Source organism: Myxocyprinus asiaticus, chromosome 33 (genome assembly GCF_019703515.2).
Source record: "Myxocyprinus asiaticus isolate MX2 ecotype Aquarium Trade chromosome 33, UBuf_Myxa_2, whole genome shotgun sequence".
Taxonomy (NCBI): Eukaryota; Metazoa; Chordata; class Actinopteri; order Cypriniformes; family Catostomidae; genus Myxocyprinus; species Myxocyprinus asiaticus.
This window is the reverse complement of record NC_059376.1, coordinates 30,297,746-30,323,804: the sequence shown is the minus strand read 5'-3', so window position 1 is coordinate 30,323,804 and position 26,059 is coordinate 30,297,746. Positions and strand designations below refer to the sequence as shown.

General features: G+C 39.3%; 1 protein-coding gene across 3 annotated transcripts in view; it reads right to left on the bottom strand.

The window, feature by feature from the left end:
- Positions 1-26,059, bottom strand: part of LOC127424509 (DNA-binding protein RFX2) — a 45,875-nt gene that overhangs the window by 7,932 nt on the left and 11,884 nt on the right. Inside the window, exons 2-10 of one of the 3 annotated variants that reach the window (XM_051669805.1) lie at positions 16,604-16,716; positions 14,049-14,138; positions 13,510-13,589; positions 11,604-11,868; positions 7,214-7,288; positions 5,680-5,861; positions 3,521-3,640; positions 866-984; positions 648-766 (exon numbers count right to left, since the gene is read on the bottom strand). In XM_051669805.1, coding sequence (XP_051525765.1) covers positions 648-766; positions 866-984; positions 3,521-3,640; positions 5,680-5,861; positions 7,214-7,288; positions 11,604-11,868; positions 13,510-13,589; positions 14,049-14,138; positions 16,604-16,708 — 1,155 coding nt within the window. In that variant the 5' untranslated portion in view covers positions 16,709-16,716. The remainder of the gene's footprint in view (positions 1-647; positions 767-865; positions 985-3,520; positions 3,641-5,679; positions 5,862-7,213; positions 7,289-11,603; positions 11,869-13,509; positions 13,590-14,048; positions 14,139-16,603; positions 16,717-26,059) is intronic. The other 2 variants (XM_051669806.1, XM_051669807.1) reach the window with 2 other exon arrangements.

Genomic DNA, 26,059 nt, shown 5'->3' with positions numbered 1-26,059 from the left:
CCCAGCCACACTAAAACACTTCACATGCTTTACTACCAACGACAACAACAAATCTTTTTATCCATTCATATGAACCCTATGAAAAGAGCTAGGAGGTGGTGTGGAGGGGAGGCAGGGTGAGATCAGGAGCATGGAGCTGGCAAAGACCCTCAGACTGGCATAGACTCAATCCCCTGCCGAATAAAAGGTGAATTGGCAAGACTGAAAAGTTCTAGTCTAAGGGATGAAAGAAGCCCAAGAACAAAAGGTGTGCAGTGACGGGGAGGGACACAAAGAGAGATGGGGAGAAAGATAACAACGAGAGATAGAAGCAGAGAGCTTTAACATGTTGGAAATGGCACTAAAACTGAGAGCTCTGAAATAAAGATGGGTCGAGTCCATCTCCAAACTTTATTTTAAGAGCAGTGCTATACTCAGTCTGTAATGACACCAGCTGGCTGCATTGTCAAAGTAAAACTCAGGAACACATCAAACCAGAAACCCCGTCAGTAGAAAGAATGAAGAAAGAGAAATACCAAGACTCAGGATAATACAGACAATACAGGAGAGAAGATTATCATCCTTGGACATTATCCTTTGCACAGCATTACACTTATTACAGCATTAAAGCATTTTGTAAGTTTTTTTTCCAACATAGTGTGCAGTACCTCACAGTGGATCCTGTAGTTGCTCTGCAGTTTTTTCACATCGTTCATGCTGATTGGCTCAGGCAGAGGACACGAGCCGAGATCAGGAGAAGGAAAGGGGGGCAGGGCGTGGGACACATCTGACAAAACACACATAAATACAAGACTTGAAGCTGGAACATTGTGCATGCATTCAAAAGACTTTTAATGCAAGTGTGTGAGAGGGTTTGATTGTTTACTGATGTACTGCTGGTGATGCTGGCTCTGGGCTGCCACGCTTTGCTCAGGGGTGGTGGAGGAATGCTGGGGGCTGGTCAGATGGTCCCCCATCCCTTCCACCTTGTGGAAGGGCTTGAACCTGTGCACAGGAAACAGCAGGGAACACACATGAGGACTAAGACAAAACCCGCAAAAGGATTACAAAGGATGTGATGTAGAGAACAGGGTAGGATGCCACTTGTACCTCTGTTTCGATGCTAAATCATTACCTTGACACATACAGACAGTAGGTAGACCAGTGAATATGCATGATAGATTTGCATATCAACAGGAACATTAGTTTTTTTTGTTTGTTTTTTTTGGGGGGGATTTTTCCCCTTTTTCTCCCAATTTGGAATGCCCAATTCCCAATGCGCTCTAAGTCCTCGTGGTCGCATAGTGATTCGCCTCAGTCCGGGTGGCGGCGGACGAATCCCAGTTGCCTCCGCGTCTGAGACAGTCAACCCGCGCATCTTATCACGTGGCTTGTTGAGTGCGTTGCCACGGAGACATAGCGCGTGTGGAGGCTTCACGCCATCCACCGCGGCAACCACGCTCAATTCACCATGCGCCCCACCAAGAACAAACCATATTATAGCGACCACGAGGAGGTTACCCCATGTGACTCTACCCTCCCTAGCAACTGGGCCAATTTGGTTGCTTAGGAGACCTGGCTGGAACATTAGTTTAGTAAATAATTCAAATATACATTAAATCTTTTTTTCGTTAGGTACCAAAATTGGCAAAACATTGGACATTTTTGGTACCGCTGTCCTTTTTTTTTTTTTTATGTATACTGCACAACCCTAGTAGAAAGAGGGAGGGAGGGAGGTAAGGAGGAAGAAAGAGACAGAGAGACGAGTATGCAGGGATTTCTGTGTCTGAATGGAGAGTTAATAGAGGTGTGAGTCTCGGTCTATTCAGCCTGTGTGGGAATCAATTAGGCACTGATTTAATGAATCAAACAAACAAAAAAAAAAACCTTCAAAGCTCTGGCTGGATCTCAACAACTGAATGCGAAATGTACACACAAACACTCAACAAGTGTGCATGCAAGTGAGAAAAAAAGAGAGGGTTTCAATTTCACATACACAGTTTCTTGATGTGTTTCGTAATAGTGGTGCACTGATCAGGAAATATGAGGCTGATACCAATCTCCAATTTTTTAACACTAAGATTGGCCGCTACCGATATTTTTTTAAAAGTGCCCTTTGCCACACTTTTGCAAGTTATATTGTGCAGTTATATGTTTATGCCCCACACAGTAAAATTACTGTAACACTTTACAAAAAGATTCAATTTGTTAAAATTATTTAAAAACATTACTGTAGTTAACATGAACTAATGAACTTAATGTTAGTTACAACATATACAAATACATTTATAAAATCAAAAGTTGTATTAGTTAACATTAGTTAATGCACTATGAACTAATATGAACTAACATTATAATAAAGGCTGTAAAAATATGTTGTTCATTGTTTGTTCATGATACCTAATGCATTAACTAATGTTAACAAATGGAACCTTTTTATAAAGTTACCAAAATTACATTCAAATTACATTAATTGTGAATTGCTAACATTTATTTGTTTTAAAACAGTTATGAATAGTTCTGCTGTCAATATCAAAAGGCCATTGTGACATACTGGTAAGCAGTAAAAACCATAAGAGCATCACACACAGCAGATATATGTTCAAAAATAAGAAAATCTATCCATTACAAGCTCTAAAACTGCTCCAGTGAGAAATCATTAATATCTATGATATGCTTTGGCATTTTGCTGTAACACAAATAACTAATTATTAAGCAAATGTGTGAAGAAGGCGTCTTGGTGCCATTATGGTTAAAATGTTTAAAATGTGACCAACATTAATCTGATTTAAATTGGGCTCCTCACAGAATAGCGCTGAGAAGAGTGACAGATGAGATATTGAGATTACCTGGAGAGCGCGCGTGTTTGATTGACACCGCGAGTGAGCATATTGAAGAGAGTGAAGCTGAGTGCTCATGATCGCTCAGTCTCTATCGCTCAACACAACGTCTGATTGTCACGACTCACGTTACATCACGTATACTCAGATTTGTATATGCATGTTTATTTGTTGTTTAATTAGTTTTTATACCTGTTTGCAGTCTCTTTATCCTCTTCGTGCTCACTGTGCAGCAAGTCAGAATTACTACCGTAATGACTTTAGAAAATGGGCAACTTAATATTCATACATCTGTAATTCTTACACATTTTTAAAAACAAACCTGCATATTCATCTGAATAACAGCATGTCTGAAAGTTTACTTTTTGTGAATACTTAGAATGGCCAACAATTCCCCCTCCAGAGGCCACACTGTCAAGCATCAAGGGCTGAGAAAGCACTCATTCATTAGAGTAGCAGTGTATGAGTGATCCCCTGCATGCTGCAAAAAAAAAAAGATTGGCTCTGATTCTAAGCACGATAGGCCAATCACAGACTTAAGATGAAAATCGTCCGACGCTGGCTATCGGTGGCTGATAGATTGGTGCATCCCTATTTTGTAATGTTGTATGCAAATCAATCATGGCAATAAAGTACTTTGAAACTGAACTGAATTCAGTGAGAGAGGGAGAGATGAGAGGGAGAGAAAGAGACTATTTCACCTCTGTTTCTGATGGACAGGTTGTTGTCTCATTGCCATGTACTGAGTGTCTTCCTGAAGGCGATTGAGAGGTGAGTCAGGCTTCAGACGAATGCCATAATAATGGTATTTTGAGTTCCCCCTGAGACACACACACACACACACACACACACACACACACGAGCCACCATGACATTTTTATCACAGCAATTTTAGCCCAGCAACCTTAATCTCAGCAACAACACACCACAGCTTAAAACTGAATGTCATTCATTTCAGATTATTATCTCATGATCATTCTTTAAGTATTACACCAGTGTTTGCTGTAGGGCTGGGCGATATGTAAAAATTATTTTATCGATAATGGCCCTAAAAAATATTGTGATATATGATTACATCAACCCCCTGCCGAGGTTCGGTGAATTTTTTTACTTTACTGATTTTGCATAAAAAATGTAAATGTATTTACTGAACATGAAAAACAAAAAGACATTTCTAAATTCAAATTGCACTTTAAACGAAAAAGCAATAAAATAACGAAGTGATCAAAAAATCTTATTTAACCACCTTATTTAAACATTTACAGTATCCAACGTCTCCATTTGCCATCACGCAAGTATCCGTCAATGACACCAGGTGGAAAATTACTAAGAGCCTACAGATTAAGAACTAAAAGACAATTATAAAAGGTAAAGACAATAATAATCATAATAAATAAGCCTAATAAATTCCCTTATGTTCCCAAAATAATGCTGCCAAATATGTGTTCTTATCGAATGTGTTTGTGTTGCGTTTTGGTAATACAGTTAATGCTGCGTAAAGAAAAGAAAATAGAACTCAATTTTAGGTTCAAGGTGAACGTGTCTTGTATTACTTTATGATTTAATCACTTTTGTCTTTGTTTTTTATTAATACAAATATATATATATTGCTGAACCTGCAGACTCACAACACCTCCTGAGATGGTCTGAGATAATTTGCAGCATTCTCATAGACGACAGTATTCTTGCAAACAGCTTTCAGATGAATGAAACAGAGAAAAAAAAAAAAAAAAAAAAAAAAAAAAAGAGTAAAAATTCTATACATGCATTTGTCCCAAGAGACAGGCTCGTGCTGCATGCCTCTGAACAAACAGCGAATCAGACATGGGCATTGATGGCTTTTCTTTTGTCTGTTCTTAAAAATATAATAAAGTTTGTTTTTTCAAGCATGTGTCTTTGTGACTAACAGCATTTCTTGTCATGTGTCACTCCGAGATGTCTTACAGGTTACCCGCCTCTTGCGGGTAGATGAGCAAATTTACCCGTGCATGAAATATATTTGGACGAGGAGCTTGCGGACTGGATTCAGCCTGTTGGATATTGCGGGTAGCAGGTGCTAGTTTCACACCCTGGGCTACTATTTAATATATTTGGTGACTTCCCAGATCCATGGTTTTGCCATTTCCCGATATTGTCGATCATCGTCTGTCAATGAGTGTTGCAATCGGGATCTTTGTAAGACAGTTGATTGACTGAATGTTCTCCTCTGTTGCTGTGGAATGGTGATTGATGGGATTGGGCTTTGCTTGTGAGAGTGGTTTAGCTTTTAGTCTGGTTGTTTTTTACAGAGTGGCTGTAGTTGTGGCTGTATTAGTGAGAAATTAGGCTGATAGTGGTTGAAGTTGTGGCTGTAGAGTGGTGTTTGTCTAAAAGTGGTTGTAGTCATGCCTTTAGGTTGTTGGTAGTCTGACAGCGGTTGTCGCTGTGGCTGCAGTGTGACAAAGTCTGAATGTAGCTTTAATGTTGTGGTAGCCTTATAGTGGTTGTATTTGTGTCTATAGTGTAGTGGTAGGCTGATATTGGCTGTTGCTGTGGCTGTAGTATGATTAGCCTGATAATGGTTGTAGTTGTGTCTAATGTAGTCTAGTCTGATAGTGGTTGTTGTTGTGGCTGTAGTGTGGTGGAAGTCTGATCCTGGTTGTAGTTGTGGCTATTGTGTGGTGTAGTCCGACACTGGTTGTAGTTGTGGCTGTAGTGTGGTGGGGGTCAGATCATGGCTGTACTTTGGCCCATTGGGAGTTGGTAACCTGATAGTGGGTGTAGTTGCGACAGTTGTGCGATGGTAGTCTGATAGTGGTTGTAGTTATGGTTGTAGCATTGTGGTTGTCTGAAAGTGGTTGTAGTGTAGTAGTCAGCTCACCTGGTGCCAAGTCGGCGTGTGCGAAGGCCCATGAAAACGGAGCGTATGAGTTTGCCGAAGGAGGCAGCATTGACCGGATCCAGTTTCTGTTCTTGACAGTGTCTCAGGTAGTGGTTATACAGAGAGCTGCGTGGCAGACTAACTCCTTCAGCCGTCTCATAATTATCAAGCAGCCACTGCAACTGTACACACATGCACATAAAGACTGTGAATAAGACTGGCATACACCATCTAATGGGGTAAGCCTAAATTCTGTCATTTTCCTTTATGACTAGATAAATGAACATTTTTTAAAAATGACCCCACGAAGCAAAGCTATAAACAAAATGACACAGAACAACACACGTATTCATACATTAATATTAAATGGACTCATAACACGATATCTGCATGCTTTCACAAAATTTGGTTTGAATTATTGGGGAAAATCTATGGTATTCTGTGGAATGGATCTAAATGTGGTAGCGGAAAACATTATAAAATTTGAAAAAATATTTAAATCAACGAAAACGCAAGGGGCAGGGGATGAGTAGAACTTTGGGAATAAAGGCCATTTTAATTCTGCGAAGCTTTCTGAGAAATTGTAGATTCTGTGCAGGCCAACTGCTAACTGAGGCAATAACTGCATAAATGTTTTGGACTTGAGAACTCTGAGTCACTTCAGACTCAGACACAACATCAAACAGATTTCAACTGGGATCTGACGCCTCTGGCAAACTACATCTTGCAAAACGGAAACGTTAAATGTGAGATTTAAGTAATGCTTTCATGTTTAGCTGTCAGTTCAGAAAGCATGTGTTTGTGCGTGTATGTGCGTGTGCAAAACTGCCAAAACAAATTTCAATAAGTATTTTTGCCTTGTTTTCCAGTACAAATATCAAAGCAACCTTAAAAAAGAAACCTTTCCTTGGGAGGCAAGATTTTGTAAAATAAAACTTGTTTTAAGAGAATATAGGTAAGGATTTTTTTTCTTTCTAAAGTATGCTTTAAACATTAAAAAAAAAAAAATTGCCAATGAGGTAAGGATAATAAACAATTTAACATATATTCTCTGAAAATAAGTCTATAATTTTTCACACTTTTGTTATTCAGTAACTATATCTTGTTTTAAGGATGTTTAGATATTTTTACTAGAAAATATAGACAAAAATACTTATTTAAAAATTTATGTTTGCAGTGTGGTGGAGGGGTGGATTATACAGCTGTGTTTTCTGATACTAAACATCATTACATTCTACTTCAGTAGTTTCAAACTTATCAGCATCAGCCAAGCTGGAAAACACACTAAGGCAACAGTTTTCATATACACAAATCCTGGTATGCCAATTTAATCTGTCTATAATGTGATGTAATGTGAATGCAGGGGGTCAGGTGTAGTTTAAACCTGAATAAAACAGAGCAAGGGACTGTTCTGGAAAACTCATGCACACAGTGGTAGTGAAAAGCAAAGCAAAGAGGCAAGCAGGATGAACTAAGTCTTTTTGCAGGGTTTGATCCAGTTCAAATAAAAAAATTTCCCCCCAGTTTGACTTACATGGCTGTTGAGCAGGCTGCTTTTGTGAGTTGCAATCCCCTCTGACTTTTGGAGGTTTTCAATCGCCATTTCAAGCTGAGGAAAAGTAGGAGCAAGCAAGACATGAAACGGGAGGGGGAAGATAAGACAGAACGGAGGGGGTTGGATGTGTGGGGGTGACAGAGGAGAAAACACACAAAAAAGAAAAGGAAATCAGTCTGTTAGCGGCAGCCAGACTTTGAGCATTTCCATCACAGTCTGTCAGTGTTTGCAGCCACATTCATTATGGGTGGACAAAAAGCATGCAAATAAGAGGAACTCGCAAGGTTACGCCACTCTTCCTGTCTCGGCCTCATGTATGCTAATGAGCTGCACACACAGGGCACAAGGTCACGCTGCCCTCAAACACGAGACAAACTCTCTAGCCGCTTCTAAAAATCACACCGCTAGAAGGGTTGTACCCTTTGTGAAGACACCGTCGCGATTAATTCATGATGCTGAAATTGCAAATTCACTTTGACACAGATAAACATGGCTTTCTACATGGTTGGTTTTCTATACGTATAAGTAGGTGAAAACGGTTTCCATTTCTGCTATTGCATTGATTTAAGGGTAGTTCAAAAAATATATATATATATATATATATATATATATTTTCTCACCCTCATGTCTTTTGAAACCCATATGACTTTATCCTGTGCAACACAAAAGGAGCTATTTAAAGCAAAATGTCCAAGCTGCTCTTTTACAACCCCAATTCTGAAAAAGGTGGGACAGTATGAAAAATGCTAATAAGAACAAAAAGGAGTGATTGATAAATTGTATTCACCCTTTGCTAAATTGAAAGCACTATAACTAAACATATGTTTTACCTTGTGAAATTAATTTTTTTGTTTTTGTTTTTATAAATGTACAGTAATTTCAAATCAGATGATTGCAACATACTCCAAACAAGTTGACCCAGGAGCAATTTAAGACTAATAACAATTTGACAAGTTGAAATAAGGCAATGTGAAACAGGAAATGTTAAACAGATGAGGCAATTGTGTCATAATACTGCATAAGGAGCCTCCAAAAACAGCCTAGTCCTTCAAGAGCAAGGATGGTTTAAGACTTATCCATTTGCCAACAGATGATTAAGCAAATAATCCAGCACTTTGAGAGCAATGTTCCCCAAAGACAAATTGGAAGGATTTTGGGTATTTCACCCTCTACAGTGCACAATATAGTTAAAAGATTCAAGGAATCTGGTCAAATCTCGGTGCGTAAAGGGCAAGACGAAAACCACTTCTGAATGCGTGTGATCTCTGATCCCTCAGACGTCACCGTCTTAAAAAAATGGCATTCATCTGTAATGGATATCATGAACATGGGCTTGGGATAACTTTAGTAAATCTTTGTTAGTCAACACCATTCGCCGCTGCATCCACAGATGCAAGTTAAGACTTTACTATGCAAAGCAGAAGCCCTACATCAACACTGTCCAGTAGCGCTGCCAACTACTCAGGGCTCGGTCTCATCTTAGATGGAAAGTAGAACAGTGGAACTGTGATTTTTGGTCACATTTCCAAAAAGTTTTTGAAAAACAAAGACATTGTGTTATCCGGGCCAAAGAGGAAAAGCTGTTATTAGTGTCAGGTCCAAAAGCCAGTGTCTGTATGGGCCAGGGGTGTGTCAGTGCCCATGGCATGATTAACTCGCACATCTGTGAGAACACCATGAATGCAGACAGATATGTACGAATTTTGGAGCAACATATACTGCCATCCAGCACAGTCTTTTCCAAGGACATCCCTGCATTTTCCAGCAGGACAACTTTAAACCACATACTGCCTGGATTTAAAGTGCATGGCTGTGTAAGCAGAGAGTGTGGGTGCTAGATTGGCCAATTGAGAATGCGTGGCGCATTATGAAGCACACCATACGGCAACAAAGACCCCGTACAATTGTGCAGCTAAAGACCTACATAATGGATGAATGGGGGAAAATTCCACTTTCTAAACTTAAAATTGTGTCTTCAGAGCCCAAATGCTTAATAAATGTAGAAGAAATGGTGATGTTTCACAGTGGTAAACACTTGACTGTCCCAACTTTTTTGGAATGTGTTGCAATCATCAGATTTGAAATTACTGTAATTTTTTTTTAAAAACAATGAAATTCACAGAGTAAAACATCATATAATGTGTGGCTGTAGTGCTTTCAATATAGCAAAGGGTGAATATAATTTACAAATCACTCAGTTTTGTTTTTATTAGCATTTTTCATACTGTCCCAACTTTTTCGGAACTGGGGTTTGTACACAGAATAAAACTTAATGATGACAACGACAATGAGTGAATAACAACTTATCATTGAATAACAAAGCAATTGTATGGCCTCAGAACACTTGGTATATACTGCACAATTCGTATGGACTACTTTTTGGAGCCCCATCTGTTTGCATTGTAAGGAAGAATGCAGCTACTGCATTCAACTAAACTTATTTTATGTTCCATGAAAGAAAGGCAGGCATACAGGTTTGGAACAAAATCAGGGCAAGTAAATGATTACAAAGTCTTTGTTTTTGAGTGAGCTGTCCCTTTAACCAGATTGGTTTCCAAAATGATCACTCGAAGAGGTGAGACTAGTGGGCAAAAAATATTTTTTTTACCTGCAATAAAAAGAGATTGAGGGTTTAAGGAGATTGAGAAGAAAGGATTAGAGAGGAAGAGAAAGGTTTGGCAGAGTGGTAAAACTTATAAAAAGGAAAAGGGGGCAGACGGGGAAGAAGAAAAAAACAGGCATCCTTCCAAGTGTTTAAAAGTCTCCCGAGGGCTCTTGGCCAAATGGTAATGAGCCCCAGGGGTTGCTTTGTTTCGGAGGCCACTCAAGTGGCTGTGAAAACTGCTAAAACAAGGCAGAACTGAATTATTTAGAGGCAGTTGCCTCCTTCAGCCCTGTCCCTGCCTCGAGCCCACCTCATAAACTAGCACGCTGAGGAAAGACATCTATACTCAAATGCGTTACTACAATATATACTGTATCTCTTCTCTGCAGAATATTGGTAGGGGCAGAAAACAAATGATGCATGATTAATCTCTGAAGTGACTTTTTCAGAAATGCACAGAGCACTTGCAAAACACTTCAAAATGGTTCAAGTAAATCTTTCTCTACAGCATCAGTGAGATATTTTTTGCTTATTTCTCAGCTTGTAAAAATAACCAAAAATCGTACAGTAATGCATTTACAATACAAGTCTATGGGGCTAGGCATTCCAGAGGGTTTAAAAAGAGAAATACAGCTCATTCTTCTGTTAAAACACTTGCATTTGTTCTTATGTAGAAAAATGTGTGCTATCTGAACCGTAAAGTTGTCCATATCGCTCTTTTAGTGGCAAGACTACTTTTCTAGGCAAACTTCTAGTTGTGCATTACAAATGTTAGTACCTGTTGGTGGATTGCACTTTATATCAACAGTCCCTTTCTTAATAAAACAGGGTTTACTGGCTTTACAGGGGCAGGACAGGTGATTCATTTCTGGATATAACTGCACAAGCAAGATTAATAAGTGATTTTATCAAACTAATCTCATGTTAACACATACAATGTCTTGTGGCTTCACTTTAAAAGCAGTGTGCATTGTATCATTTATCCCGGTGCAATGTCTTGTCCAATAGTCTTTCATTATAAGTGTTATTCCTGTAAACACGATTTTAGTTTATTTTTTATAAATGGAGGAACGAGTTGAAACAAGTTTCTGTGGTTATATACAGCATAACCATATTATGTTAACAGTCCATGATGGTGTTAAAGAGCTCAAATCCAGCCTAATGCATTCACGAATTTGTAGCTTTTAAAGGTTAAAGCGGTAGTTCACCCAAAATTAAAATTCACAGTTTACTCACGTAATCCCATATGACTTTCATTTTTATGCGGAACACATTAAGGAAATGTTTTAAATAAATATATTAACCTATTGTGCATTAATGAGTGCATAAGAGAAGCTTGTTCAACTTGTGTTATAGCAATAAACAATGCAAGTTGTGTGTGAACACACAAGCTTCTATCATAGCGCTCATGAACACGCAAAGGACGTTAAACTGTTACTAAAAAATTACTTACATTTCATGTTGTTTCTCATCAAAACCTATCGTATGCCTTCAGAAGACTTGTAATCGTCGCATGGACTTCTATTATGATACTTTTGAGTCCTTTTTATGCTTTAAAATGAGCCACTGCCATTGTATTGAAAAGACAAGGGGGGTCATTAAAACATCTCCTTTTGTCACTTGGGTTTGGAACGACAAAGGGTGAGTTATGACAGAATTTTTCTTTTTGAGTGATCTATTCCTTTAAAGTAACCAAGACTAAAAACTCTCTTCCCATGTCACTAATGGACCAGTCTTAGAGGGTTTCTGCAGTGCAGACCGTACCATTGCAGATGAGGAGCGGGGGGAGTGAGAAGAGGGGTGACGGCCGCTCTCCATCCCACCATGGATCAGGTACGCACTGCCGCTGGAAATGATCTGACTACTGCCCACGTCCATGGCGATGCCCACCATGCTGTGGGTTGGCACTCCGCCTGCAGAGGAGACAACGGTGGTGACCTGAGTGCCCCCAGCTTGAGAGTCGAAATAGGTGCCTCCACTGCCCTGTCCATACAGCTGGGACTCTGGGTTATATGAGTATGCAGTTCGACTGAAGAGAGAAAGTGTGTATGAAAGAGAATTATGTATTAATATTGTTAAAGGTAATCTCAAATTTCAAAACACATCAGACGTTTAATAAAATGGGTTTTGATTGTCTATATTCATTATCACTTAATGGGAGCATGTTCTGCACTTTTTGTAGCTTTTTATTTCTCCTGAAGTCCACTTATAATATTATTCCAAGATAGGTTTCTTAAAAAACAGTTGTAATTTAGTTTTACATTACCATTTTTTGCCCTATCTCTGACCCCAGGAAAAAAAACAGGCTGTTTTGCTACTGCACCTTTAAGACTTCTATATGTAATTGACATAAATATTATGACTGGCTAACCTTCACATACTGGCATAGTACACAGTCATTCAGCAGCGTGGACCAAGTTACTGAACAGGCGTTCATATGTAAATGTGGGTGGTCAAATGTTAATGTGCTCATGGTTGTGATAACATAACCGGGAGATTTCTAAATGTAGTTTCCATAAATGGTCTGGGTAGACAGTTTAACTTATTTTAAGAGGAAAATTCTATTTTCAGGATATTCCCCTGTGGCAAGGAGGAGGGTGGAGCCCTAATCAGGCTAATCAAGTTGACGAGGGGGATAAAGGACACCAGAGGCTGCAGTTTGAGAGAGAGAGAGCTACAGGCAGCTGCCCTGCCCTGTGTGTGTGTTTATGTTTGTGTGTTTTTGTTAATTAAATATTACTTTAATGCTTCGTCTGGTTCTCGCCTCTTCCTTGCCCGTTTTACCTTGTCACACTGGTGCCGAATCCCGTGAAGGAGGAATGTGCCGTAGTAGAGTCCCCACCACTATCATCCACCCCAAAGGAGCAGCCATGGCCATCCGCTGGGGGACGGAGGAGCCCAGCCGCTGCCAGGGGCGGAGGAGACCCCTACCGGCTGCTGAAACGCGGCGAGGTGTTCTGTCCACCAGGGGCCGGAGGACTGCCTCCGATCCACCCAGGGAGGAGCGGCTGTCATCCACTAGAGGGTGGAGGAATGACCGAGGACCAGGCTACGGCGTATCAGAGAACCGGCGAGTAACGTCATGCTGGGGACTCCACGGCCTGAAGGAAAGGAGGGAGGAGTGTGGCAAGGAGGAGAGCGGGGCCAGGCTGTGATGACGCATGCCCGGCCCCTAATCAGGCTAATCTAGCCGACGAGAGGGATAAAGGCCACCGGAGGCTGCAGTTCGAGAGAGAGAGAGAGAGAGCTACAGGCAGCTGCCCTATATGTGTTCATGTTTGTGCGTTTTTGTTTAATTAAATATTACTTTGATGCTTCGTCCGGTTCTTGCCTCTTCCTTGCCCATTTTACCTTGTTACATCCCCTTTTAATCGTGTTCTAATTAGCGACAAAATGGGCACAAATATACACAAAAATAGATTGAAAAGCCTTTAAGGTTTCGCACATTGATTGAAAGACTAAGGTTTCCCATTTCTATGTTTTCTGGTTTTCTGGCTGAATATTAAGACACAAAGTCAATCATTATTAAACTCCAGACTAAATGTCAAACCTTCATCTAAAAATGTAATATATGAGTATTTATGCGTTTCTACGGGGTGGGACATCCCCAATCAAGAGTGCTTGAACAAAGTGAACACTTCAATTGATTGAGAGATTGTTATGTGCTTACATTGTGCCATTGGGGTAGACCGCTTCTCCTCCCTCCACATACTGCACCTGGGACTGGTACACATGCTGAACCTGTTGGACCTTCAAACACACACACACACAGACAGACAGACACACAGACAGACACACAGATTAGACTGATACTACATAACCACTGCATGCGTAGTAAAATGTGCTATTGCAGAATCTGTTGGAAATCAGATTCACAACAGTGATTCAATATTCACACTCCAGGCAGTAGAGGGCAGCACAAAACTTCCTCAACAATTCACAGGCAAACCGCAAAGCCGTGAAAGTACTTTTTAACGTATTAGTAGTGACAGTTCAAGCAAGATGTGCAGGAAAGCAAAGCATATCTGTGTTTCAGGGCTCTGACAGTACGCTGATGATATATCAGAGCTGGTGATGCTAGGGAGAGAAAGAGCATGATGAAGAGACAAAGAGAGTCACGAGAGAGATATGCAGGGAGGAAAGAGGAAAGCGAGGTAAGTGTTGTGCAGGGTTTGATTGACTGTCCTGTGTTTGTGTGTGTGTGTGTACCTGCTGAGGGACCTGTTGCACTCTAGGCACTGGCAACTGCTGCACCTGAGCTCCCTTCTGGGAAGAACCGGTGGCCTGAACTAAAACACGCTGCAGGTGAGGGACACACACACACGGATGTAAGAAATAGAGCCTCTAATTCTTTAAAGTGTGTAATTTATTCAATGTTAACATACTTTCTCCTAATCTTGCTTAAAATTGCAGAGACAACTCTAAAGAGGCATTCACAATGACAGCAATTTGAAGCGACAAAGCAACCTGAAGTCATTTTCAATGAGATTTGGCAATTTCTGGCGACACCAGTGAGAGTTCAGACAGTTACCCACCGCCTTGGACAATTGGATACTGCAGACAAGTAGAAATGCCTTCTAGCAAACAACAGCAAAGAGACTCGGCAACCTCCAGCAATTTAAAACCTGTCAGTGTGCATGCCCCTTAAAGGGACAGTTCACCCAAAACTGAAAAATAATTTACTTACCCTCATGCCATCACAGATGTGTATGACTTTCTTTGTTCTGCTGAACACAAACAATTTTTTTTTTTTTATATTTCAGCCCTGTAGGTTCTCTCAATGCAAGTGAATAGGTACCAACATTTTGAAGCTCCAAAAGCACATAAAGGCAGCATAAAAGTAATCTATACTCTAGTGGTTAAATCCATGTCTTCAGAAGTGATGTGATAAGTGTGGGTGAGAAACAGATCAATACTTAAGTTCTTTCTTACTATCAATCTCCACTTTCACATTCTTCTTCTTTTGTTTCTGGCAATTCACATTCTTTTTGCATATCTCCACCTACTAGGCAGGAAGGAGAATTTATAGTAAAAAAGGACTTAAATATTGACCTGTTTCTCATCCAAATCATATTTCAAAAGACATGGATTTAACCACTGGAGTCGTATGGATTACTTTTATGCAGTCTTTGTGCTTTTTGAAGCTTCAAAATTTTGGAACCCATTTACTTATATTGTGAGGACCTACAGAGCTGAAATGACCTGAAAAATCTTTGTTTCAGTAGAAGAAAAAGTCACATATCTGGGATGGCATGAGGGTGAGTACTGTAAATGATGAAAGAATTTTCATTTTAGGGTGAACTACCCCTTTAAGTAAGTCATTCATAGGTTGAATTCTCAAAGTATAAACATGGTGGCACTTTCAAAACATTGCAGTTTGTTTGAGCATCCTGGCATGTCAACTTCTGACTCAACCAATGCATGAGTTTAGGGTGGGACCATCTCTTTAAAACCTGTTTTGAAACAATCATTATTTTTGCAATTCTGTTTCGTACCACAAGCAGCGTCAAATTACACACTTCACACTCTGTTGTTTCAAAACACACCTACATAAAAATGCGTGTTGCATTGAACCACAGAGAAAGATTGAGATCTCATGAAAGATCATTGGTTAGTGGTGTTTAAAGAAACCCCAGTTTAATCTCTCCAGACTGTTGGAACCTCAGAGGTACTTCTGTACTGTGTGACAATGGAAAGTTACATAGAGGGAGTCTATAATTCACAGAGCATGGATTGCGTCAAAAGCAGCTCAAAGTTTACATTGCTTGGGTTTTGTAAAATCCTCTAAAGCTGTCAGGAGCAATATGATGCACTACTCAAAATATTAACCTAAATTATATATAGATGGGTTTCTTTGGATGAGTGGATGGTCCAAACCCAACATCTCCCTCACCAGCACCACATAAAGTCACTGCTAAGCATTTTAAGTGGCTCTGACAGCTGAAGGGTATGGGTGAGGAGAGATCTTTCATCACTTCAGATGGATGCAGCACATGAAAGAGATTCAAACCTATGAGAGAATAGCTAGACTAAAGCCATTCAGATTTTCATGCAAACAGATCATGTGGGAGGGGCTTCAGTAATGATTATTTTTTTCTACTTTGAGCATAAAAAAAAAAAATACACAAAAATACACTCATCAGTTTTAAAATGATATCCTAGCTTAATATGCAGAAACAATTATGAGCAGCAGTTAAATTGGGATTTTTGAGGAGGGGGAACCCTGACATCAATGGAAATGGAGACAGAATGCATAAAAAAGACTGAATTGGAGCCTGCCTGCAGGAAATAGAATGAAGTGATGGAAAAACTGCCAATATATATATATATATATATATATATATATATATATATATATATATATATATATATATATATATATATATATATTTTTTTTATTTTTTTTATTTATTTATTTATTTTTTTTTGTGCCGGAATGCTATTCTAGGCCGTTCTGCCCGAATTAAACCCCTGATTATAAGTAAACCATTCGTTGGTTGATTTCCCCGAAAACTGTAAACTGTTTCTTGGGCGCAGTAAAATTCCTCTGTCTTTTGAGCAGCCTGTCCATCCCAACACAACAACATCTACTCAACCAATGGTGTGAGTTTGGGGAGTAACTACCTGTTTATTCGACCAATGGCAGATGGAGAATGTATTCAGAAAGCTGAAAAATAGGTTTGTTTTTGCAATTCACTAGAATTACACTTCAGCTTTCAGTTGTGGTTTAGTGTGTCTTCAGGATGTTCTGAGAGCCTGTATACCTGTTGTGAAGCGGGAACGGGCTGCACCACTGGCGCCTGGGCTGAAGTGGACGTTCTAAGCGCCACAGTGGACGCTGACTCTGAGCCACCCTCTGACCGCTGCATGGTTTCTCCTGAATGAGAGAGAGAGAGGGGGGGGAGTGAAAACTATTAAATAAATACCATCAAATGACCTGACCTTTTTAAATGTATTAATCTAAAAATGTGTTTATATATAAATAAATAGATATATCTTAGGATACAAAGTGGCTTTTCACGCCAACCTCTCCAAAAGGACCAGTAGCTTTCCAATAGACCAGGAAGAGCTCAACCAAGCCAAGTCATACTGAGTCAACCAAAGCCTCAGCATGCCACTCACCTCTGAACTCTATTATGGTGAAATGAACAAAGACGACATTAACAATCCCATCACAGCCACAAAGTGGCTCTTATTGGCCAAGGGAAATCGAGCTAAAGTGAAGATCTGTGCAAAAGAGTTGCTTTTTGCCTTCATTTTAGAGGAAAGAGAAGACAGGAAAGCAGGGGTGAGAGAGAAAGAATGGGATTGGGACATGACCAAGGTTGGACTCGAACCATGGCCCCCATGAGCCAACAGCTCTTAAATGTCCAGAGAATGTGCACAGCTCACTGCACCATTGCTCAAAACAGAACTTAACACATTTGGTGAGCACCCAATACAACTCTCCGAACTCGCAACTTTTACAAACACTGACATGCATGCAAGAGCAGGAAAGAGGAGAAAACAGCAACATAAATGGAGACCAGCAAGCCTCCCACTGAACAAGAGAGAAAGAAACAGAGCAAGAGAGGTGAGAGCAAGGGACTTTGGAAAGAGTGGCGGAAAAAAAAAAAACATAGCCCAGACAACCCCACCAAAAAAAATAAAAAATAAAATCCTTGTAAAGAAAAACTAAAGAAAAATCTTAAAATGGCAATTAGGCTGGTACCCCCCACCAGGATACGGATGATCTCCAGCGGTTGTTTGGAATGAGAGCCCGTCTCTAGGGGCTCCAATAATACAGCTGATATGAGGAAATTCCTCAATGCTTTGTAAACGTTTGTCGGTTGCTATGGTGAGGGATCCATGGCAACCAACCCTAACACCTCCCCCCACCTCCCCTAGTATTATTCTATTTTAAGCTCACACACACACAAGAACTTTGGAGTGCCGGAGAGACAGACAGACTTAGAGACAGAGAAGAGAGACCCTCCTGGCAGGGCATCTCTGTACAACTAAATAAGCTCTTAACGAATCCAACACTGACAAGTATCTTTCGTTATGAATTCGAAAACAACCACCAGAGCAGCTCAACAACAACGCAGCATGCAACAGGTCCAATATCAGTGTTTAGAATTAAGAACGGGTCATGATGGTCAACTAAACAACTTGTTATTTTTCTTTCAAACAAATCTATTTTTAGTATTGATAATTTATGCGCCAGTGCTTAAACTGGCATGTTGACAGCGTATTGTGCTTTAGTTGTTAGATAGTTTGCACTGTAAAACCCACTCGGAAAGTTTCGTCTTCAGATTACCCCATTTTAATGCAGCGCTTCTACAGCCATACACATGCAGACAGAAGTCTTTGCATTGCGTTTTGCATGGTTTTCTAAGAAACCCACCACGTGCTTTGCATTTTTTTTACTTGATGCCATATCAACTTAATTTTCAAAATTTGAAAAACCTCTTGAGACCTCTGCATTCTGTTCCATTCCATTGTGTTTCATCTAGTAATTTTTATATGCTATAATGCAAGAGTCTTATGTAAACACCCCTTAAGAAACATGTCCAATCAGGACCTGTTGAACCTGAAACAAGCCTAATAAAAAAAGGACTTCCTTGAGACCAATTATTCAACTAATCATTTGGGTAACCTGCTTACTAGTCGATTTTGAAACATCCCTATTCAAAATGTGTGCCTACACTGATCATGAGTGCTGTCAGCAGCAAATGCTGATCCGAGTGCTCATGCATTTAGAGAGACCCTTTGACTGACAGCTTGTTGTTAAAGTTTAAAATAGAGCAAAAGCCAAAGCAATATGCTTCACATGCATGATTTCATTTTTATGAAAATAGATGCTAATTACAAGCACTCAAAGTTTTCCACAGGGAGCAAAAGATTAAAGAATAAAAGCTAATTGTGTTTTTCAAGATTAGTAATAAGAAATAATTGATTCAAGCATAAAACTTGATTCAAAGGTAAAATAATAGGAGATGAACAAGGACAAATACTGTATATAACTGTCCCTGTACAAATAAAGGATTTGAGATGAATGGCAATACAACAGAAAAATCAGCTCAGTAAAGCATGAACTCAGACGACTTCGGGGTGGATGGATTGTAGAAAGGAAAACACCACAAGCTTTAAAAAAGATCAAGAAGCATGAAATCAGAGACAGCATAAGGGGAGGAAATAAATGGATGGGATAAATTGTAGATAAATGGATGGGAGAAACCGTAAAGCCAAATATGGCAGCTATAGGAAAGTCCAGCCTTTCAGAAAATACGTTTTTTTTTTTTTTTTTTTTTATATATAGTTTGTTTGCTCTAGAAAAATGCATGTGCATTAACTCTACCAGCCATAAAAAAAAAAAAATCAATTAAAAAAAAATTCCATCTCAATTTGAACAAAACTTCAAAAAAATAAATAAACAAAAAATTTCATGATACCATGTCAGATCTTATTTTTAATTTGAAAAATGATACTGAAATTTACTCAGTAACATTTGTTTTGGAAATTTCTGTCTCTCTATTCATGCAGATAGGAGCTGTCTTTGTGGTATCCAAATATATTGCCTACAAAAGACAATACCAAGTTGTCAAGATGGCCACCAAGTGAACTGACTTGCCTTAAAGGGATTTTGATTAAATCCTCTGTAAGGCTCAGGAACACGGTTTTAAACAGTCCTGTTGAAAACAAACAAATAGTTGGGTTTTCACAGCATTGGGTGTGTTCTTAGCCTAGTCATCACTTCTTAAGACAAGAGGAAGGATTGGTGTTGAAATCGCTAATTAGTAATCACTTAATCATCACCTACCGGTTTGTGAACACCTGTACAGTAGTGTTGATATCATCGCAATCTTACCCTCTGATTGGGCGTATTGGAGTTAGCAGGGGTTTGGTTAAATTCCAAGTGACTTTAGCCTGAACGTGACTGGTAGAAAAAAGTGAGTCATAACGGCAATAAGCTTCATCAGAATTGTGAGGGAAAAGAGTGCACTTAGATCTTTTAAATTAAATCTGCCAGAGGGGTGTTGCGTTGGCTATAAATACGTCCTGGGCTGGCCCCGCTTGCAGTTATCTTTGGAGCTAATTCTTGCCTACTGCTATTATTCCCAGAGAAGAGATGATCTTGCCTTCAGGTGTTCAGCGCAAAATGAATTTCACCCTGTCAGTCTGGAAATTGCTTTAGAGGAGCTTCTTGGTAAAACTTTCATTAGGATGCATAAAGCAGACTGATCACACAGTGAAATCGGAAGCAGCAGGTTCTTTAGCTGAAATTGGTCTGTGCTTACCGAAATTCGAAACTGCCCCCAGTGGCCAAAGCAGTAAATTTTGATGGGCATACTATATATGGGCACGTGTGAGCTCCATTTTATGGGTGTATTTTCTACAAAGGGTCACTAAAAGCGAGTAGTGAAGCGAGTTGTTTTCAGCAGTACAGGTGGTAATACATTGAAAAGGAATGCATATTTTATAAACTGAACCCCCCCAACCCAACCCCCAAACCTACACCTAACAATCAGTGGAGCAAAAATGTAATGTTAGAGGGAAAAATGCAACCTAAGAATTACGCTCGTCACTGATTAGGCAAACATGACTACTTCCTCTCCCACACTGCTGACACAAAATGCTTCCGTTCATGCCGCAAGTAGTAAATAAGATGGAGCAGGTGCAAAAATGTCTGATAAGACATGGTGTTTGTTGGGAAGTTGGGATAATGTGGCCAATCCTAGGGTACTGGAACTCTCAGAAACAGCCAGCTAAATTCATGCAAAAGTGATCATGTTGGAGAAAGTGTGAAGTAGGGACCAACTTTGACAGGCACCGTCAACTCTCTCGCCATTGTCTGAGCTCCTAAAGCCACAAATTCCCCACCAGCAGCTCCGGGCCGCACAAAGGCAGAAAACAGCGGGATCCCTGGCACTTTGGTGTAAAGAGGTAGAGAGGCCCGTCCTGAATAGGGTTCTGCTTTATTACAGTAGAGCAAAGACTCCCCGCCGCACAGTACAACCGCTCACCTCAGCCATACACAAATGAGCTATTAAAGAGCGCCACAACATTACAGCAATTTCCTTCTGGTCTCAATAACCAGAGCATCGAGAGATACAAAAATAATCTCCTGGAGGTAACCTGCCAATAAACCAGTACTAAAAAAGAAAACAAAGTAATACCTGTTATTGAGGTTAGTGGTGTTGAGAAGAGATTTAGACGCATCTGTCAAAGACAGATCGAACTTAAACAACACTCAATCAGGGCAAAGCACATGCAGATGTTCAATTAAAAACAGGAGCCCACAGTCTTGGCTCTTGTTTGCACTGGCCCACATTGTTTGCAGAGCAACAACGGTTGCTAGTGGCAACACTGTCCACTCCCGTTTCCAGGAGCCTGTTGCTATGCAACCAACGGAATACATCCCAAACCAAACAATGCCATCCCCCAAGTGATCCTTCTATCTCACATTAACCAGAAACTTAAAACAATAAATACATCAGCTATTACTCTGACCCTCCGTAGCAAGGACAGGGATTTGTGAGGTAAAACCCTTATGCTCATTTTGCGCAAAATACACATTTATAGGAAGTCATACTTAACAACTTTTTATCTTTTCTTTGGTATGCTCTGTGCTCACACTGACTGGGAATGTTAAAGCCATCAGAAAGGGAACACTACGGCAAAAAAAAAAAAAAAAGAAACAACAATAATAAACCCTCCACAAGTCTTTCTTGCACCTCAACTCTCTAAATGCAACAATTTCTTTGTAAATGAAGCCTCAAATTACTTTTCCAACTCAATCCAGACAGGGAAAACAGATTTGCAGCTTGGAAATGCACTCTGCTTTTATGACCCACCGGAAGCTTCAAACAGCCGTGCAATAAAGCAGAGATGCTCAAAGGGCTGTCTATACCGGACATCTGTGTCCAACAAGCTGGGCTGATATTCCACAGTATACACGGCTTTCAAAACACAAACAAAAACACAGTGTGCTTCCTACTGCTTACAATATTGTCAATCATTCCATATTACCAATATTAATCTTGAACCTGTACATTATTTATCAAGGCAGTGTTTCCCAATCTTTTTTTGTCTTCGATACCCCCAAAGCCCCATCGTTAAAGGATATATGTTGATTTTCCACGAGCCGGTACTTCTCACACAGTTGGGTGCACTAGTCTTTCAAAGTACTCTCTTTTGATCGCATGCCCAATATATGGATGCGGTTGACGCATGTACTTTGTGATACACAAGGAAAATCAAAGTTAATGGAGGATTAAAGAATGCTACTTTATCATTCACCCCCGAAACAAGCACATAGATGAAACCCTCAATCTTGCATCATAACCCTAGTCCATCTGTCGCCAGCACGCCAAAAGCAAAGGGCCAAGGTTATTTTCGTAAACTAAAACTAAAATGATTGATTAAAAAATGTTTTCGTAAACTGAAATAAAATAAATACTTCAAAATAAATGAAAAACTAAATGAAACTAACAGCAGTTAATAAAATAACTAACTGAAATAAAATAATTAGCAAAAATAAATTATCGTTTTCATAATCACTAATCAACGAGCTCTCATCACATGGCGGAAAAATCCGACCTGTGTGTGTGTTTGAGATATGTTCATCTTCAGAGCCACAGAGCCATACACTATTGGGCTGTTTAGGTGAATACCTGCAGATGGCGATGTGGCATGTAATGCATGTGAGGTTAGCTCAACTGATACTGAAAGACTGATATATGAAGACAACTCGGACATGAATTATGGCTAGTAGGAAAGTCATTATTTAAAAACAAGTATGAAAATTTTTTTCACTATATTCTGTAAATATTTTCAGGTCCTGCTATGGCGAAGGCTGGCATTCTGGGGTAACAGGTGCAATACTATGGCAAAGGCTCTAGTGTGTTAGTGTTAGCATTTGCACATGTAAACATTATAAATTACACATATTCTACTGTAAATAGCTTACTTTCAATCATCACTGAGTTGTTATAACAGCTTTTTTTACTGAACTCATGTGGATTCCATTAATAAATGAGGCAGAAAGCATAATATATTTCTAGAATATGAAGCTTGAGTCAAGTGCCAAATCCAGAACTAATCAGTAAATGTATACAAATACCATCCCTTGGGAAATATTGACAACCCATACATTTTTGTAGTCATCTATATATATTCATGACATCTTTCATCAGGCTAAACATAATTTTTCCACTTTATACAGAGTTTATAGGTAAAGATCCGAAAGAGGAAGTCTGGTCATGTCTGATGTAATTCACTTTTTTCTTCATGTCCACATTTGGATCATTTTTGTGCTGCAGCGGCTTCTGGCTTCGTGGTTGAACAGATAACATACAACCACGGATTTCAAAATTATATGAGACACATACTGTATGCAGTATATGTAAACACATTATATATATATATATATATATATATATATATATATATATATATGTGTGTATATGTATGTGTGTATATGTATGTGTGTATATATATATATATATATATATATATATGTGTGTGTGTGTGTGTGTGTGTGTATATATATTTTATACACACACACATACAAAGTGCGGAGCGTCCGCCATCAGTACAGTGAGCCTCAACAATTGAACAAGATTTCATGTTTAACATGTATTAATTTGAACTTTTCATAAGTTTAAATTTTCTACTTTTGATTTGCTTTTGTTTGGTACTTTGTGACTTTGTTGAATCTCAAACCATTATGTTATTATTATTATGCACAAGTATGCTGAGTCTAAGTAAACTCAGAGCCTATCTAGCAGAGACGTGTCACTTCTATGAACGGGAGAAATTGGAACATCCAACCGCCAACGGATGTTGAAAGGAAGTCCCGCCTCACATGTAAAAGAGCCAATCAGTTTTTAGATAGCAAGCTCAACATGAGAATGCGCATGCGCATTAGCTGAATCAGCTTGTAAAATAGCATTTTTTTTGCGTAATCCGAGCAAAAGAAGCAAAATTAATGATACCATTAGTGACACATTTTACTGCAGATTTAGAAATGTTCTTTAATAGCAATCTTGACCAACCGTTTTGGAGATTTCGGTGTTCCCCCTATTCAAGTAGATAGAAGCTGCACCGTTTAAGACTGGAAATAGCGTCCCGAGAGTGTTCCAAAAATGGCAGAGAGTGAACTGACTTGCTAGGAAGACTTTGGTAAACTGTGCAAATATTCAGCTGTTTCGGTTTGCTTTAAGTGAATTATGTAAGTTTGCCAAGCTTAAATTCAAATGTCTTGCTTTGGTCTACACTCTAGAAGTGTTCTGTTAACTCTGCAAAACTATAAATTACTAAAACTGAAACTAAAATATATAAAAACTAAATAGAAATGTGTTTACAAAATAAAAACTAAACTAAAACTAACAAAATCATTAATGAAACTAAAACTAAACTGAAATTTATAGCAAATTGGAAAATGATATAAAATAAAAACTAATTTGAAAATGCTAAACTATAATAACCTTGCAAAGGGCTCTGCAGCCAGTGAGAAATCGCTTGAGTTGCCATGGAGACCGTTTGTTCACACTTACAACTCTACAACACCCCACCCCCCCCACCCCGTAACCCTTTCCAGATTTCTGCACAACCCCCAACCCTGAGCTAAGGATGAATTCAAGAGAAAGAAAAAAAGTGTATTGTGAAAGAAATTTGAAACAAAGACTAAAAGAAGGTAAAGAAACAAGTCTTGATCATTAAGGAAAACTGTTCAATGTACCTGGTTCTATAACGATCATTTCCTCTTTTTTCTTCAAGTGATGAGAAAATGGTGGAGATCCAGTTTTTGTTATCACACCACAGTGTTGCCCATGGTGACACAAAAACAGAGGTTTGAGCTACAAAAAGGAGCCAGAGCCACGTATTGCTCTAGGGCAAGTCTTGCATGTAATAATTTTCAACAAGCAGGTGTCCGTTTGGGGCGCAAAAATATACATCTTGGTAACTACACCCTGTGACACATGCAGGAAAGCTGTTCGGGAAAGAGTTTTCACGAACGTGATGGATCCCAGGTAGCCGAGTAACTGCTGTGGGCTTTATACAGCAACAGCGCAACAGGTTCTGGCTGGCACATGAGCCACCAGATTCAAAGACAGCATTATTAAATGTATCAAGTGCATAAGATGTTTGCTCATATGCATGCTTACATTTGTAAATCTACACAGTAAACAACTTAACACATCTGGCCATTTCTCTCTGTAGCGCCTCTTCTAAAAGACAATAAGGAAGAAGATAACCAGACTCAAAGAATGCATGCCAAATAGCATCGGGTCAATGACAACCTATACAAGTGAAATGCACTGATCATAGAAGACAACTTCCTGAAGTGAATCTGCTTTGCAACATTAGGTGTATAGACTCCAGATTACGTCTACTCTTCAGGGAAAAACCTCCATGCTTGGATTTCACAGTCATGCGGTGACCGAGTAGTCAGTTCTTTAATAATTCTGTAAGAACAACATGGCCTTTACTCTATACCTTCTATGATAGTTTCGGTTTAATCAAAACAACAACTGGCTTATAAGACACCATTCAAGACCCTGTGTGGCAGATCTCTACTGCTGACAGCTAACTCCACGTGTTGGTGGCATTTAGCTTTCCTGAATTATTGTCCAATATTAAAACCATGCAGATAGAGACTGTCTACTGAAGCAGACTGGATGGAATTTGCTGTTCTGGATCTGTCAACATTTCAACCTATGACAAATTTGGAGAGAAATCCAGGGGGCATATTACAGAAAACGTCCTATCTTAAGATCTGACCAGTTAAGTTAGGATTTTTCACAAATTCATATTACAGAAGCAAATCCTAACTGTAGTTAAGATAGGATAATGCATTTAGGAAATGTTATTCTGTAATATCTTTTGTTCTAAATGAAATCCTAACAGAAATTGCCATGGTTACCAAACAGACAGGATAGGATTCTAAGTTAGAATCTTTCCGTAATACAACCCCCAGCTCATCAGCCATCTTTCCCAAGTTTTACATTATGTAATCCAACAATTTACATCAATGGTTGTGGCCAATCTAAGTGATGATTCCTCTGTATTGTTTGTGCCAATTCCTTCAGGATTGGGACAGTAGTGTTTCTCTGCTTATCTACAATTCCATACATTCAAATTTATGATTGCTAACTAATTGAATCATTAAATCAATGTGTCAACCAACAATGATTTGTGTGTGCTGTTTATGGACACTATGGGTAAAGGTGATA